At 36.8% G+C, this 16,573-nt stretch overlaps 1 protein-coding gene across 1 annotated transcript in view; it reads left to right on the top strand.

Annotated features, from left to right (window-relative positions):
* The first annotated feature begins 2,100 nt into the window (after window positions 1–2,100).
* The window catches only part of LOC104590079 (T-complex protein 1 subunit alpha-like), a 37,106-nt gene continuing 22,633 nt past the window's right edge, over window positions 2,101–16,573 (top strand). The window contains exons 1-7 of the mRNA XM_010248637.3: window positions 2,101–2,358; window positions 2,540–2,604; window positions 8,022–8,111; window positions 8,248–8,334; window positions 8,479–8,538; window positions 8,677–8,727; window positions 9,169–9,264. Coding sequence (XP_010246939.1) covers window positions 2,286–2,358; window positions 2,540–2,604; window positions 8,022–8,111; window positions 8,248–8,334; window positions 8,479–8,538; window positions 8,677–8,727; window positions 9,169–9,264 — 522 coding nt within the window. The 5' untranslated portion in view covers window positions 2,101–2,285. The remainder of the gene's footprint in view (window positions 2,359–2,539; window positions 2,605–8,021; window positions 8,112–8,247; window positions 8,335–8,478; window positions 8,539–8,676; window positions 8,728–9,168; window positions 9,265–16,573) is intronic.

Raw genomic sequence — 16,573 nt, forward strand, 5'->3', positions numbered from 1 at the left:
ATTTATTTGTTAGCAAATCTTAATTCTAAAGTTTCAATTACTTCGGATGTTTGGACATCCAAATTTAATATTAGTTATATTTGTGTTATCGGTCATTTCATTGATAAAAATTGGCTTTTGAATAAAAAGAATTTTAAGTTTTACTAGGCTTGAATGGCCACATAGCGGCCCAGCTATTGGTGCAAGTATTTTAAATACTTTGCATGCTTATCTTGATAATGCCAGTAATAACAATTATGCAATATATATTTTAAAATCTCAATTAAAACCATGCTTAAATGGTAAATTATTTCATATTAGATGTGCATGTCACATCTTAAATTTATGTATTCAAGATGCCATGAATACTATTTCTACTCATATTTCAAAAATTATAAATTGTATTATATATATAAAAAGTTCAGGGGCAAGAAAACAAGAATTTAAATATTTATGTCAAATTTATGGTTTAAAATATAGATTTTATATTTGATGTAAAACATAGGTGGAATTCTACCTATGCTGTGTTAGAAAGTTGTATATCTCATAAGCAATTTCTTTCTGGTTTTTATAATTTAAAAATGCTTAATGATATGATATTTGAGGAAGACTGGGAAACGACAGTATGTATAATAGATTTTTTAAAACATTTTTATGATGCAACAAACGAATTATCTGGAATTTATTATCCAACTAGTTGTAATTTACCTTATCAATTAATGGTTATTAGTGATTACTTTGCAAAATATATAAATAATTCACAATTTTAATGTATTATTGAAATTATGGAAAATAAATTTAAAAAATATTGGGAGAACATTTCTCCCCTTTATTGTTTAGCTACGATATTAGACCCTAGTATTAGGAAAGATAGTTTAGACATTTTACTTGAATCATATTGTGAAAATATGAATATTGATATAGGAAATAAAAAAGAAGAAATTAATAATTTATTATTTGAAATGTACAGTTTGTAAGAATATGAAGTTGTAGGAAAATACTCCTACGACTTGTTCATCATCTTATTCTTCTACTTCTGATCTTGAGCCTAGTAGTGGAAGAGAAAAACTTTTTTATTTAATAAGTAGAATGCAAAAATTTGCTAGTTCTACAACAAGTTCATCTACTGAACTTAATTTTTATTTGCTAGCAATTTTTTATAATTTAGGTAAAGTATCAAAATAATTTTGATATTTTCGCCTGGTGGAGTGAACATTCGAAAAATTATCCGATTCTCGCCACCATGGAACGTGATCTACAAACCCCTCCGGTGTCTACAGTTCCATCGGAGTCTTATTTTAGTGCAGGTACCAAGGTGCTGGATGACAAAAGAAGTTGCATGAACGATGAGAGCATAGAGATGCGCATTTGCTTTAAGGATTGGCTAGATGCAAAAGATAGATTACAAGACAAGGGAGGGCATGATACTACACCGGACATTTCACCCGAAGCAGATGATGAAAGTCATGAATGATGGTTCATGAATTTGACTACTTGTATTTTTTTTATTTAATTCATTTGATATATATATATTTAATTTGTTAACAATGTAATTTTGTATTTACAATTTGTAACCATATTGTATTTTTTATATTTTATTAATTTATTCCATTTTCATATTTCATTCATCCAAGTATGCAATGATCCAATCATTATATTTGTAATTCACTAATTTGTACCATTCAAATTTAAATGAAATAAATTTCATATTTTTCTTTCAATTTGTTATTCCATCATTCTTATTTCAATTTAGTTAAGTATTTTTTTTCATTTATATGTTAGATAAAATAGATTTATCATTTCTTAATTTTTTAAATAGTTCTCAATTCCAAATGTTCAAAGTAAAGTTAAATATTTTAGTTTTACAATTTTACTTAAAAAATAAATCAAAATTTTCAAAAAAAATAGTGCAACTCAGTTCATCTCAGGCCCCAGCCCAGCACGGCCCAAGCCCACGGCAAGGTCTGTAGCCCAGCCCGGCCCAGGGCTGAGTGCCGGCACGGCCTGGGCCTGGGCCATGGGCGGTGCTGGGCCGACCTCCAAAATTTCCACCGAGAGAGCGGCACGGCCGTTCACGGCCCACTTTACACCTCTAAACCTTAGCGGTAATTCAAGACATTTGCCTTTCATTTTTCAAATTCTCACTCCTTTCGGCCTCCGTGCCTTGAATCCCTTGATCTCTACTTGGTGACAGAAGATTGAAGATTTCTGGGGTTTGTACAGACCCTTCTTTGGACCTTCTAAGTTCTAAATCTTCGGTTTAGTCTCAGAAGCTTTCTTGCTCCAGTACTTTGGACTATCCCAAAATGGCGATTGCAGCACAGACTCCTGATATTTTGGGGGAGCGACATTCTGGCCAGGACGTTCGGACCCAAGATGGTACACTTTTTAATGCCCTTTTTGCTTGAAGGACGAGGTTGCTTGATAATGGTGCCTCATTTTGTTTTCTGTTTTTACTCTTCCTTTTCACTGCGCTTATTTGCATCATTTCATATGAAATCTAATCGAAGTCTTTTATCGGTCCTGTCTTTTTGGTTGATTCCGAACGGAACATGGGCAGTGGTGGCGTGTCAAGCTGTTGCGAACATTGTGAAATCATCGCTTGGACCCGTTGGTCTGGACAAGGTACCTCCTTTGTTCCTCGGATGAATGCCATCAGAATATCCTTCATTGTTTCTTACCGTTCTTTTTTTTTATTTGTCATTTTCAAGAGATTTTATTTTCAAGTGTATACTGAGTATTTCCTTTTTTTCTTGTTTCCCTCTTCTGGAAGGCAAGTGAGTTTGTGCTGAATGCTGTGTAATGATCAGTTAGGTGTTAGATTAGAGTGTATCTTATGCTTGCAGCTGGTGTACTTTATTTGCTCAATAAACAGGGGTCATGACATTTCTCATAGTTAGTGTTAACTTGGGTCCTTACCTCGTTTCGTTGATCCCCCTAGGGGTGCGCTTTTGAACCTATAAGGACTCAAATGAGAATAGAGTGTGCTGATGTGGGAGGGCATACCATGTTGAGTGAAACATTTAATCTCTATTGTCAGATGGACCAGACGACCCTCCTTTTTGAGATTAAAATTAAAGAGATTAATATGTTGGCCAGAATGAGAATGTTGGCAAGGATTTTGGTTGGGGCATCAAGCAACAGCCATTGGTTAGTGCTTATCCACGTCAGTCAGGTTTATGAGTATCATTTGGTGGTTGGGGGAATAATTGGCATGGGGGGTGTTGGTGACATAAGAGACCTGTTAATGCTCCACAAGAATGTATACTTTCACTTCCTAATTTGTTGGACGGGCTTACTTATCTTCCCCCTTGTTATCACTCCATCTCTGCTGATGTGGCTGTTGTGTATTTTTTTTGAAGATAAATAAAAATAAACTATATAACAGAAAAAGGAAAGAGAGGTTACAGCAGGGTGATAAGGAATCACCCAGCAAGAATAGACCCAAAATACGACAGACTGCACATTTTCATTTGGCCACTCTGCTGGGAAGGTGAACAGTAGATGCTTTCTTTTCTGGCATTGGGTATTTACTGGCTGTAGCATAGGTTTTCCTCTGAATCCCAAATCATAAGGTTTATCGACTGTAGTATTTACCTGCTTTGGGCTTACTGTCTCTCAAAATCCTCATCATGGTTTTCCTTTGAGTCCAAAATCACAATCTCATTGGAGATTTTATGGAGTTTATCTAGGTTTCATAAAAAGAACATGGGGTGTTCATTGCAACTAGGTTTTGAAGAATGCATGCTTTGAAACATGCTTCCTATAACTAAAACCACATTTATTCCTTTGATGACTTCATTGAGGATAAGTATGCAGTAATACATCACAAGAGATGGAGTCATATTTGGGGAGGAGAAAATGGTGGAAGGAAGAAGATAAGCTTTTCTTGGGAGATAACTGCCGCCCCGTTTTTTCTCTGTTCTCTCAACCACACACACACACATATTGATCAATAACAGAATTTAATTAGAATTAAGAAAACTATTTACAAGATCGGGAGAGGTAAACTTTCTTAACTCTCCACAGATCAACTTTCTTTTATTTTATTGTTGAAAATCCAGAAACCCTTATCTTTCTTTGGCAACCACTCCACTACTAACTTTGAATCCCCTTCTATAATTGGCTGTCTTACATTCAACTCTTTTGCCTTTTGCAATCCTTCCATGACATCCATAATGCTCCCTAGATTTATAGACATTCCCTACAAGAGATTGAAAGCTTAGAAAGAGAATTCAATGCTTCTTTCACATGGATCAGAAGGACCGCAAATGGGATGGCTGACTCGCTAGCAAAACAAGGAGTTTATAGACAACTTCTTTGAAATGGTTTTGAAGACCCTTTTATGAGGGCCAGGTTTTGGCAAAATCATGTATATTATTAAAATAATATAAGAATAAATAGGATTTATTTTATCTTAGGCTTGGTTCAAAACTTATTCAAAAACCTTTATGACACCTAATTTGCCAAATTTTGGAAGACAAATGAGGGTTGAAAGTATGCTCAAAGTTGGAAAATAATCCTATTTGATCCAACATTTAGGTAAAGGTGTAAATCGGCTTGTGCTGTGCTGGGCTGGCATGGCATGGCTCGCGTGCGTCCCGGGCCGTGCTTCCTTATCCTGGGATACTTTGGGGGGTCGGCCCGGCATGGCCCACAGCCCTTGTCGGGCACGGGCCTGGGCTGGGCCAAACAGTTTTTTTTTTTTTTTTTGCTTATTTTGTCGTTTTGATTTTTTTTTTTAATTTTTTTGCTAAAACACTTCACTGTACTTGATTCAATAATTCCTTTGAGCTTTGGGGAAAAATAAAAAATCTAACAAAGAAATAAAAAAAATACTTAAATTAGTTAAATACTTGGCAAAATACAAAATGGATAACAAATTGGAAAAAAATAGGAATTTTATTTCTTGAATGTGAACAATACAATGGTCAATGGACAATGGATGAATGAAATATAGAAAATGAAATAAAATATAAAAAAATAATACAATTATAAATTGAAAATAAAAATTACATTGTTGATAAAATGACAACTAATTTAAATAAAATTGAAAAAAATTACAATAACTTAAAAAATTGAAAAAAGTTACAATATTGAAATAATGAAATATTGAGTACACAAGAAAATAAAAAATATTGACTTCATCATTTTTCTTCAAGTTCCACCTCCACCTGCATCTTCATCTTATCATCTCCTTGATTGTCATCATCTGCTTCAGGTGAAATAGCAGGTATAATGTCATGCCCTCCTTTGTCTTGTAATCTATCCTCAGCATCCAACCAATCTTTAAGGCAGATGCACATCTCCAGACTTTCATCATTCATATAGCTTCTCTTGTCATCCAGTACCCTAATACCTGCACTAAAAAAGACTTTGATGGAAATGTAGACATCAGAGGGCTTAGTAGATCACGTGCCATGGTGGCAAGGATTGGATAGTTTTTTTCATGTCCTCTCCACCAGGCTAAAATATCAAAATTATCCCATCCTGTGTTGTCGTAGGAATTGATTAAAGTAGAAATATTTGCTTGTAAATAAAAATTAAGTTTAGTAAATGAACTTGCTGATGAACTCGTGGTAGATTTCTGCCTCTTATGTATTAGAAACCAAATTTTGTCTAATCCACTACTAGAACTAGTTGTTTCAAAAGTGGAACTTGCACCTGTACAAGATTTCCTATGTCCTACAACTTGAGATTCATATAAAATATACATTTCAAATAATAAACTGTTAACTTATTCTATTTTATTTCCAATTTCAATATTCGTATTTTCACAGTATGATTCAAGTAAAATTTCTAAACCATCTTTCCTAATCCTAAGATCTAATTTTATAGCTAAGCAATAAAGGGGAGAAATTTTCTCCCAATTATTTTTTAAATTTATTTTCTATTATTTCAATAATACTTTAAAATTGTGGATTTTTCCTATATTTTGCAAAACATTCATTAATTATAAATAATTGATTGACTAAAAGACAACTGGTTGAGTAATAAACACCTGAAAGTCATTAGTTGCATCATAAAAAAATTGTAAAAAATCTTTCACACAAATTGCCATCTCCCAATTTTCCTCAAGTATAGGGTCGTGTGGCATTTTTGCATTATAAAAATCACTAAGAATTTGTTTGTAAGCAATACAACATTCTAATATAGAATAGGTAGAATTCCATCTTTGTTGAACATCTAATACAAAATGTTTATATTTCAAAATTTTGACATAAATATTTAAATTCTTGTTTTCTTGCTCTAAGAACTTTTAATATATATTATGCAATTTCTAATTTTAGAAATATGATGAGAAATACTATTTAAAGCATATTGAATACATAAATTTAAGATGTGGCATGCACATATAATATTAAATAGTTTACCATTTAAACATGGTTTCAATTGAAATTTTAAAATATTTATTGCTGAATCATTATTACTAGCATGATCAAAACTAATAGAAAAAAGTTTATTTTCAATTCCATAAATATGTAAAGTATTTAAAATACTTGCAACAATAATTGGGCCAGCATGTGGCCATTCAAGCCTAGTAAAACTTAAAATTCTTTTATGTAAAAGCCATTTTCATCAATAAAATGACTGAGAACACAAATATAACTTATGTTAAATCTAGATATCCAAATATCAAAAGTAATCGCAATTTTAGAATTTTTCAAAGCATCTATTTTAATAGTATTTCTAGAAACTTTTTAAAATTGTTGATTTACAGATCTATGTAAAAATTTTTCAAGTTTAGTATCTTTAACTAATAAAAATGGATGTTCAACATGCATAATATATTTTGCTAATTCTTGCCTCATTTTTTCTTGGGAATATTTAAAAGTACCAAAAATCTCACTGCCTATTTATGCTTGTGATGTTTCTTTCCCTTCTTTCATCAAATGGCGTTTCAAATGTTTGGCCAAGTGGCCAATACCACTAGTACTACTATAGCTAAAGTCACTCGTACATTTTTTACAAATGACTCTCTGTCCCTTCCCCTCAACCTTGTCTATTTTAAATATTGTCCAAATCGGGCTAATCAACCTAGTGTTCTTTTTCTTTCCCCTACCTCTAGTAGCAGTACTAGGGGTGGGAGTGCCGACAATATCAACAACATCCATATCGGCGCTAACACTATCATATTGCGATTGAGCATTGACATCGTCGACATTGACCATGTTGGGGAATTGGTGTCGAGAGTGAGAGGAGGAGCTGACCATTTTTTTAATTATAAAAAAATAAAAATTAATTTAATTGCACTTGCCTGGATTGCTGGTTTGGAATTTCAACTTGATTTCAACGGTTGAGGCTTCCAAGTCTCCCAAATTGCTAACTTGAGATACCCGAGCAAGCCTTGTTCTTGTTGAAACTTGAATCAAGTTGAGAATTGAAGAGTAAAGAGAGTATGAGAGTATGATGAATGAGAGGAGATTGAGATTTGAGAGAGTATAGAAGAGTATGATAATTGGTGTGATGAGAATGGTGGAGGATAAGACTATTTATAGGAATTGAAAATAATTTAATTCCCCCAAATACCCTAAAAACTAGCTGTTTTTTAGTTGTTGGGAGGGGTATTTTGGTTATTATAAAGTCATTTATCACTTTACCTAAATACCCCCTCAACTAGTTGTTATATAGTTGGGGGGCAGGCTGGCCATGGGCGGCACGGCATGACAATGCAGGCCGTGCTGGCCTGGCCCGCCGACCTGAAACCCCAAGCCCGACACGACTCATACAATTGTGCCGGGCTGCGGGCAGCACAGCCTGATTTACACCTCTGCATTTAGGATCAAATATAGGCATATGGGTACTTATTTTGAAGGACTTGAGAAGAACTTCCTGATGCACTTGGTCGCTTTGAAAAACTCATATTTGGTCTTGAAAATCCTTGGGTAAAGATCATATGTCAAAAATAAAAATTTTCAATCTGGAAACAATTGGGTGCTGAAATGTGTTTTTATGTTGTCTTTTATGTCAGAGTGTGTGTGTGTATGTGTTGGTGCATTACCATTTGTCCTTGACACTATCGCCATTGATCAATTCTTCAGATGCTAGTTGATGATATTGGTGATGTAACAATTACTAATGATGGTGCTACAATACTCAAGATGTTAGAAGTTGAGCATCCAGCTGCCAAGGTATACGATCTTGCCATACTTCTGTTCCTTCTTATTCTCTCTTTGTTGGTATTTTTTTTTCTGAGAGATCTTTGTTGGTGTTTGATTATGTGTGTCTGTGTCATCTTTTATATCTTCCTTCTTCTGGGGGTTTTAGGTGCTTGTGGAATTGGCTGAACTCCAAGATCGAGAGGTTGGAGATGGGACGACCTCAGTGGTTATAGTAGCAGCAGAATTACTCAAGGTAATGCTTAGACTTTAGCTCCTGCAGGCTGATTGAAGGATAAACATGCATGTGATAAAGCGTTTACTCCTTCAAATATGCTTGCATTGCTGCTAGATTTTCCAAATAAATCAATAATTATATTTTATCCTTTAATTTATGCAGAGAGCAAATGATCTAGTAAGAAATAAGATTCATCCAACATCTATAATCAGTGGATACAGAGTGAGTTTTTTTTACTTGTAAGAGAACATTTTATTTTCATAGTGACTGTAACTATAATTGCATCAATTTATCGGTTCATTGATATTTTGTCTGCACATTTATTTTCTTTTATATACATACAAGTTTATTTTTTGACAGCTTGCTATGAGGGAAGCATGCAAATATGTTGATGAGAAACTTGCTGTGAAGGTATGCTTCCTTACAGCTTATATTTGGAAACGTTCCAAAAGGAAACAGGAAAATATCCTGGAAAATTTTGTGACTCTGATGTGAAAATTAGTGTCTTTGAGACTGAATTCTCTGCAGATGGCTTGTCAATGTACATGGTTTGCTTAAGAGGGCACATCCCATTGATTTATATTGCAAGATCTGCATGATAACCACTGTCATGTATACAGAGAGTGGAACATCCATTCCACTCCAGGGTGAATTTTCTATGTTGAATGTATTTGATTTCAATCCATTATGTTAACTTTTAGTCAAAAGATCTCTTGGAAATATTGGTTTAAGCCCATTCTGTATTTCTAGATTAATAGGTTATCCTTTGTTTATGGACGCCATTAATCTGGTTCTCTTACTTTTTTTTTATGTATTTTATGAATTTCTTTTTTTTCTCCTATGCATATCTAGGTTGAAAAGCTTGGAAAAGATTCCCTCATAAACTGTGCCAAGACAAGCATGTCCTCGAAGCTAATTGCCATTGACAGTGATTTCTTTGCTAATTTGGTAAGACATTAGTCACATTTATTGTGTGCCCTTGTGTCTCATCTGTTTGTCATTATAGCTATTGAAATTTAGAATTTTAAAGGTGTCACACTGTGTTTTCTATGGAAGTATGTTTCTGTTCCAGCCCTTTTAACTCTCCATGCTAACAAAATGCCGACATAGGGGCTTTGCATCAGCCTTTAGATTCTCAGAAAGTTGCCTATGAGAATTCCTGTTCTTGCAACCAATAGGAAATGTGAATTCCTTATGCATGATATTATGATCATTCTCATAGATTCATTATATTAAACATTTTGCTTTTTGTTGTTTTCATTTTCCAACTTATTTGCTTGTTTGAAAATTTAAGTGTCATTTAAATGGGTCCGAAGTGGAGAAGATTGCAAAGGAGGTTGAGGCTGAATTTAAATGGGTCCAAAGAAGTGCAAATGGGCTAGCTGATGGATTAGCAAAACAGGGGGCATTGAGACAGCAATTATTTTGGGCTGCACTGTAATGAGGAGTAGAATAGTGTGATTAAAGGGGATCAACAGTCCCATCACCAAGTTGTATAAACTGCTTATAATCTGAATTTAATAAAATACATTTTTACTGATCAGAAAAAAATTTAAGTGTATTTAAACTATTATATAAAGTGATAATTTTATTATTTTGTTTTTGTTAAAAGCCATTTATTTATTTATTTGATAGTTATCAAGGCATTGCGCCTAGGTGACATGGCACCTTTGGACGGGTGCCTGGCTTGAATGGCATAACTAATATAAAAAAAGTGATGCCTAGGCGATTTGGAACCCATCTAGACACTTAGACATCTCTAAATTGGTATATGGGGCTCCAGGTTTGGGAGTCATGTTGTGAGATTTCTTAACTTGTTGCTATATTTCTAGTTTCCATTGGTCTAGTGTTTTAAAAGCACAAGACGTAAAGAAAGCTCAAGGTGCAAAAAAAGTGCAAGGGGCTTTTTGCACCTGAGGTGCAAGGTGCAAAGCGAGGCGTGTGCCTTTTTGAAGCAAGGCGCAAAATTTTAAAAAGTTAAAAAAATGCAAAAAAAAAACTGCAAAACAATTCAAAAAATATTTAAAATAGTATTATTTAAAGAACGCATATATCTTAAACTAAATGTTTTAAAAAGCCTATTAGATCAAATTTAAATACATAAGCATAAGCTCTTTTAGGCAAATGGCTCTAGAGGTGGCCTGTGGAAAGAGAGAGGCTTTGACATGAAGTGGTGGCTACTGGCTAGTATCCGTGGCTGTTCCGAAACTGGATGGGATGCTGGGATATCTCGATGGGCTCGACCCACTACTCCTTGGAAAGTAATTTCTAGCGTTCTCCCCGACTTCCTCAAGTTTGTAAGGTGGAACTTGCTTTCTGAAGTAAAAATGCTCGTTGATCCATCAAGTTTTCGGTGGCCAACGAAGAGAGGAAAACTGATGTGGAAATGCATAAGAGCAGCTATGATATGGACTATTTGGGAAGAACGGAATGCCAGGATATTCCAAGGAAAAGAAAGGAGTCTTGGGGAAGTTAAGGAGAGTATTTTAACAAGGACCATCTTTTGGCTAAAGACTTCTGATTTGTTTGTGGATATTCCTATGATGACATTTGGAGGGGTTGGGTAATGGTGGCTTCTGTAGTATCTAAGAAGATTAGGACACAAGTAAGGTGGACACCCCCTCCAGAAGGGGTTGTAAAGCTGAACTTTGATGGTAGCAACCAAGGCAACCCAGGGCCCTCAGGCATTATCTCTTTATTCTTAGGTCCAATGGGAGTTGGAGACTCAACAAGGCCTGAAATACTTGGGAGTTGTACAAGGCCTACAAATTGCTAACCAACTTGGGGTGCAGAACCTATTGGTAGAAGGTGACTCCAAGGTGGTAGTGGGCTGGTTGCTGAATCCGATCAGTGCTATTTGGGGCTACAGAGATTTCCTGAAAAAGTAAAATGGGTCACAAGAAATATGTCAGTCAATTTCCAGTGGATCAGATCAGCAAATGCTCTCGCAGACACTTTGGTCAAACAAGGGGTTTCTCGTGCTTTTTTGTATATCTATAGTTCTGTTATGTTTTTGTTAAGACATGGGTCTGTACTCACCCTAAAGGGGAGGTAGCACCTTGTGCCTCCTCCAAGGATGATTGTACTCTTTTTTGTTCTCTTTAATAAAACTACTTATTCATTCATCAAAAAACATATAATGCATATTCAAAGTGAAAATGTAAAAATAAAATTAAACATAACATATAAACATATTCATGCACTCAGCAATTCAAACACTTGAAAATTTTAATTTCTTTATTTCTTTCCTAATCACATTACCCTAATTCTTTGAGCCACTTTATACCTAGCCCCTTGATGCAAGGGCAAACAAATCCTTGCTAGAGTCCCAAATCCTTAATTCATGCACAAAAGTTTAATTTTGTAATTTTAATTATAATTCTTCATCTTTTAAGAATGTCTTGTATTAAGAAGGATGAATGCATAATATTAAAAGAACGGGGCAATTATAAAAAAAAGAAAAAAATGGGGTTCTCATAACATTTCCAAAATCTAGTTTTGCTCTTCAATCCCATCAACCCTAGGACTCATTTGAACATTATTTGATCATAAAATAAACTCTGTTATATACATGGTTTAAGCGCCCTACTTGCATACTAGGTTTGCTCTATAAGACATCACCTTAGACACTTCTCAACTCAGACCAACTCCCATGATCACCTGTGACAGAGGAGCGTTGCCACCTCTTTCCCTTGCTCCCTTCCCCAACAGTGAATTCCACCTTTAGTTGCTTCAAAAATCTCCTCAACTCCAAATACCTTCATCAACACCACCAAACACTAGTTCTTCTCTAACTCCACCTCCTTCTTTCCTTGAGTCCCCGTAGATCCTCAACATCCTCTTGACCATCTACATAATCTTGTCAGTTCAATTCCAACACCAGTACAACAAATCCGTCTTTCTTATGCTCCTAACTATTTGAATTTGAAGAGCACTTGTGGGTTTGCCTTAAATACTCAGACGCTTTTTCTTTGATATGGTATATTTCTCAGTTTTGAAATTGTAGACAAGTGACCTTGGCCCTTTCTTTTCCCTTTTGGAGCTATGGTTAGTTTCTCGAGAATGGAAGAAACATTGGGTTGGACAACATAGATAACAAGGAAAATTTTCTTCAAAGGAAATCGAAAAAACCTCCAATAGATTAATTCAATTTACCACCAGGATTAAACATTGCTTAAATACTTTTGGCAGTGAATAACTAACAAGGCCCAACCAGCCCAGGAGACCCGGGTGTGCCACTTCACCAGCCCCAAGCCGATTGTGGTCCAAGGCCCAAAGCCACCTCTCAGGCACGTCTACATTAGGGGGTCACGACAAATGAGTTAGTTATGATATTAATGATTACACCTGATTCTCACCATGTGCCTTCGATGTAAGTGCCTTATAAATACCAACCTGAATAATGCAATGGGCAGTTCAGTTGCTCTCAAAAGTCTCTCTCTCTCTCTCTCAATTTCTAGGAGGTAGGGCTCCCTTAAAGTAGCCCCTGTGGTGAGCAGTAGAGCTCAGGTTATTGGAGGGAACCCAATGTCGACAACCAGATTGCAATGGATGAAAGAGTGGAGAAGATAGAAGGGGAGTTACAGAAGGTTACTGGGGAATTCAAGGAGATTACAGAAGCCTTGACCACAGTGGCTAGCCAATGTGAACGGATGAACTCTACAACAACTCAAGATTTAGATGACTGCTCGAGCCAAGGGAGTAGTCAGAAGCAAGGGGGAAATCCATGGCACACGGCTAATCTGGATTTTCCTCTCTTCTTCGGTGATGATCCAATGTCATGGATTTTCAGAGTAGAATGATTCTTCGAATATAATGAGATTCCCAACCAATAGAGGGTAGCAATGGTACATATGGAGGGGGAGCGATACTTTGGTATCAATGGTATCGCCGGATTAATCCTCACCTCACCTTGTTTGATTTCTCAGAAGCCTTGTGCCCTAGATTTGGGCCGTTGGGTTATGAAGCCCTTTTGAAGCTTAGACAAGTTAGCTCTGTTTAGGAATACTGGAACGAGTTCGAGAAGTTGGCTTCTCGAGTTTTTGGTGGCCTGAGAAGGCATTGGCAGGATGTTTTGTTGGAGGAATCCAGGAGGACATTCGGATTGAAGTGAATGATCTTCAACTGGCGATTGTTATTGCTGCAACTAGCTTGGCTCGCCTCCATGAGGAACGATTGAATAGGATGAAGAGGCTGCAACGAAACCTAGAACCTTTCCTCAAAACACCTCTGCCTCGACTTGACTAGAATGTGGGTAAGCCCAAAACCAATGGCCCTCTGCTGTCCTTGAAGAAGCTTAACTGGACAAAAGTGCAATCTTGCAGGGAATGGGGCCTTTTCTATAACTGTGATGGGAAATTTTCTCTGGGTCACAGATGCAAGAAGCATCAGTTATTTTTGCTTCGGATGGAGGACAATGACAAGGATTCCGATCAAGAGCCGCGGGAATATGTTGGGATAGAGGAACTGGATGAGGCTCCAGAAATATCCCTTCAAGCTTTAATAGGTTGACCAACACCGAGAACAATGAGGGTGGAGGGTAAGCTCAGGAACCACTCTGTTTCCATTCTAATAGGTAGTGATAGTACTTTGAATTTTATTACCGAGTTGCTGGCTCGGCAATTGGGGCTTCTGGTTCAGCCCATTGAGCTGTTTCTGGTGCATGTGGCCAATGGGAATTACCTGACCTGTAATGGGCTTTGCAACGGGGTTGACCTTATGATACAGGGGAATCAGTTTAAGGTGGATCTCCACCCTCTGGAATTTCAGGGAACCAGCATAGTTCTTGGTATACAGTGGCTGAGTGACTTGGGACCGGCCATCAATGATTGGGTAGATTATCCATGTACTTCACTCAAAATGGACAAGCATATTCCCTTGCGGGCCATGGACCAACTCCCCCAAAACATGAGTTAAACCAGTCTATCATGAAATACTGTCAATACATGGATCTGCCAGTGTTGATGTATATGGGTCCAGATTGGGAGGGGATTGAACTTCTTGGACCTGAGACCCAACCACCTAGCTCCCAATTAAAGGGGGACCTCAAACGGCTCCTAGAGGAGTGTCATGACATTTTTGAAGAACCCAAGGCCCTTCCCCACTCAGGGGAGGAAACGTCAGGCTTAAGAAAACAGGTTTGGGCAGCGTGTGGGGATTCTTTTGACCAGGTGATGACAGATGGTTTAAATGCTTGTCTGCATGTTTACCAGGAACGAGAAAAGGATGAGGACTCGGTTTTGTTGGCAGGAGCCTTCGGTTCGAACCGTGTAGTTGGGGTTGGACTGGCTAGCTAGTCAAACCTCTCACATGATAACCTAAGTGGTCATGTGAGGGAGGTGGATTTAAATGTTTTTGGGCCTAGTGTTGTGAGTAGTTCGAGTGGGTCCCTTAGAGTCGGGACTTCTAAGTTTTTATCAAAGCAAGTGGGCTCGTTTGGGGGGGAATGTGTGATAGACACGAGTGTGGGTCTATAATCGTTTCTATAAAAGTTAGAAGGAATTATTGAAACTATGATGATAAGAAGGGAGTCTACAAGACAGGATACCAAAGGCTTTGTTTGGAGAATTACAACATATTCTTACAAAGAAACTGGGGTATCTCCAACTTTGAGGTCTGGGGACTCAGGTCTATGCGCTGGAAACGAAGGCCTTGAATTCTGACCAGGAGAGAAGTTTTTTTTCACCAATAAAAGAGAGGCGGGATAAGAGTGAAGAGGCTGTGGCTGTAGCTGGGAACACTGCTTCAACTATTCATAGTGGTTATGCATTACAGCAAAAAGAAGGTGAACTTCAGAAAGAAACCACTGTAGAAGCGACAGGTGGGAGAAAAGAAGGGGAGGATAAGCTAGAAGGAGAGGGAAAGGGAGAGGAGAGAGTTTACTTGGAGATGGAGGCTTTAAAAAGTGCAATTACGATATCCTTGGGAAAGGAGGAGGGTAGTGGTGGGGGAAAATTGAGAAAGCTTTAGTTAATCCTTCTTCAAACGTATTCAAGAGAAAGAGACATTACAGAACAAGCCCATTACAAGAGGATGATGAAGATGTTCTGGAAAAGGAGAAGGGAGAAGGAAGTGAAGGGGAGGAAGAAAAGCATTTGGGTTCAGAGAAAGAAAAAATTCCAATAGATGAGACTCATGTTGAAAAATTGATAGATGTGGAGAAGATTGTAAATACAGGATTAGAGGTGGCCCAGGTGGGCAAGGCAACTGGTATTCTTGTCTTGAGGGAGAAGATTATACTAGAAAGATGTTCACGGGGTTGGAAAAACATTTTTCCAATGTCAGTGTGGGAGGGTACTGGGGATACTTTTGAGAGTCCCTTACTGTTTGATGACACTCAAAATTTTTCATGTGCAGATAGATCAGAGGTGGTTGAAAAAAGTACAGAAGAGGATGATGTTAGGTTTTTTGAGACAAATTTTGTCATGGAATTGGAAAGAATCAATGAGGAGCTTGCTGTTTCGAAGAAGATCAGGAAACACACTAGCAGTTAAAAGGTTTAGGAAACAGAAGAAAGATAGAGATGTCTTGGTCTCAAAAGTTTTTGGTATCAGCAATGAAATTTCTTTTTCATTTATCTTCAGGAAAAAAAGTTTTTGGTAGGCTGAAAGGGGGTCTTCTTGCGGTTGGACCAAACAAGAAGATGTTGAATTTCAAGAGAACATCAAAGAAGGAGGGCTTATTTGTGTCTTGTTGGGGTGTTTTTTTTCTTGTTGATGCTCTGGGTCAAAGTAGTAAGGTTGGTGCTCAAGGATGGAATTTGGGTTGAAGTTTTTTTGTCTTTTTTAGTATGTGACACTTTGGGGCTTGGTTGATTGTTTTGTGGTGTGGGCTTGATTGATTTAGCAAGTTTTTCATTTCTTGGAGATTTGGGTATTGGATTTCTTGGGTTTGTAGTGTTTTTTTTTTTTTTTTTGTGGGAGCTGTTCCTTGCCTTCTCTCTCTCTCTCCTTCTTGTCACTCTCCTTGTATCTTCTTTTTATTTTAGTATTTTTTTTTATTTTATTACCAAAAAAATGAATCCTGTTTTGTCATTTCATTCTGTTTAATGCCATATCCATTGTTAAATTATGAGCACTTAAAATCATTTCTTACTACTTCAGCCCATGTCCTTTTTTTGGTCTGCCTCTAGCCCCTCTATCCCTTCAATTTCTAGCAGACCACTTTTTACTGTAAGTGGTCTTCCATGCACAACACCAAACCATCTTAGAATAGTCTATTAAGACTTACCATATATTTTATATATATATGCCAAGCA

The sequence above is a fragment of the Nelumbo nucifera genome, chromosome 3 (assembly GCF_055504915.1).
Source record: "Nelumbo nucifera cultivar China Antique chromosome 3, China Antique-T2T, whole genome shotgun sequence".
NCBI classification, from domain to species: domain Eukaryota; kingdom Viridiplantae; phylum Streptophyta; class Magnoliopsida; order Proteales; family Nelumbonaceae; genus Nelumbo; species Nelumbo nucifera.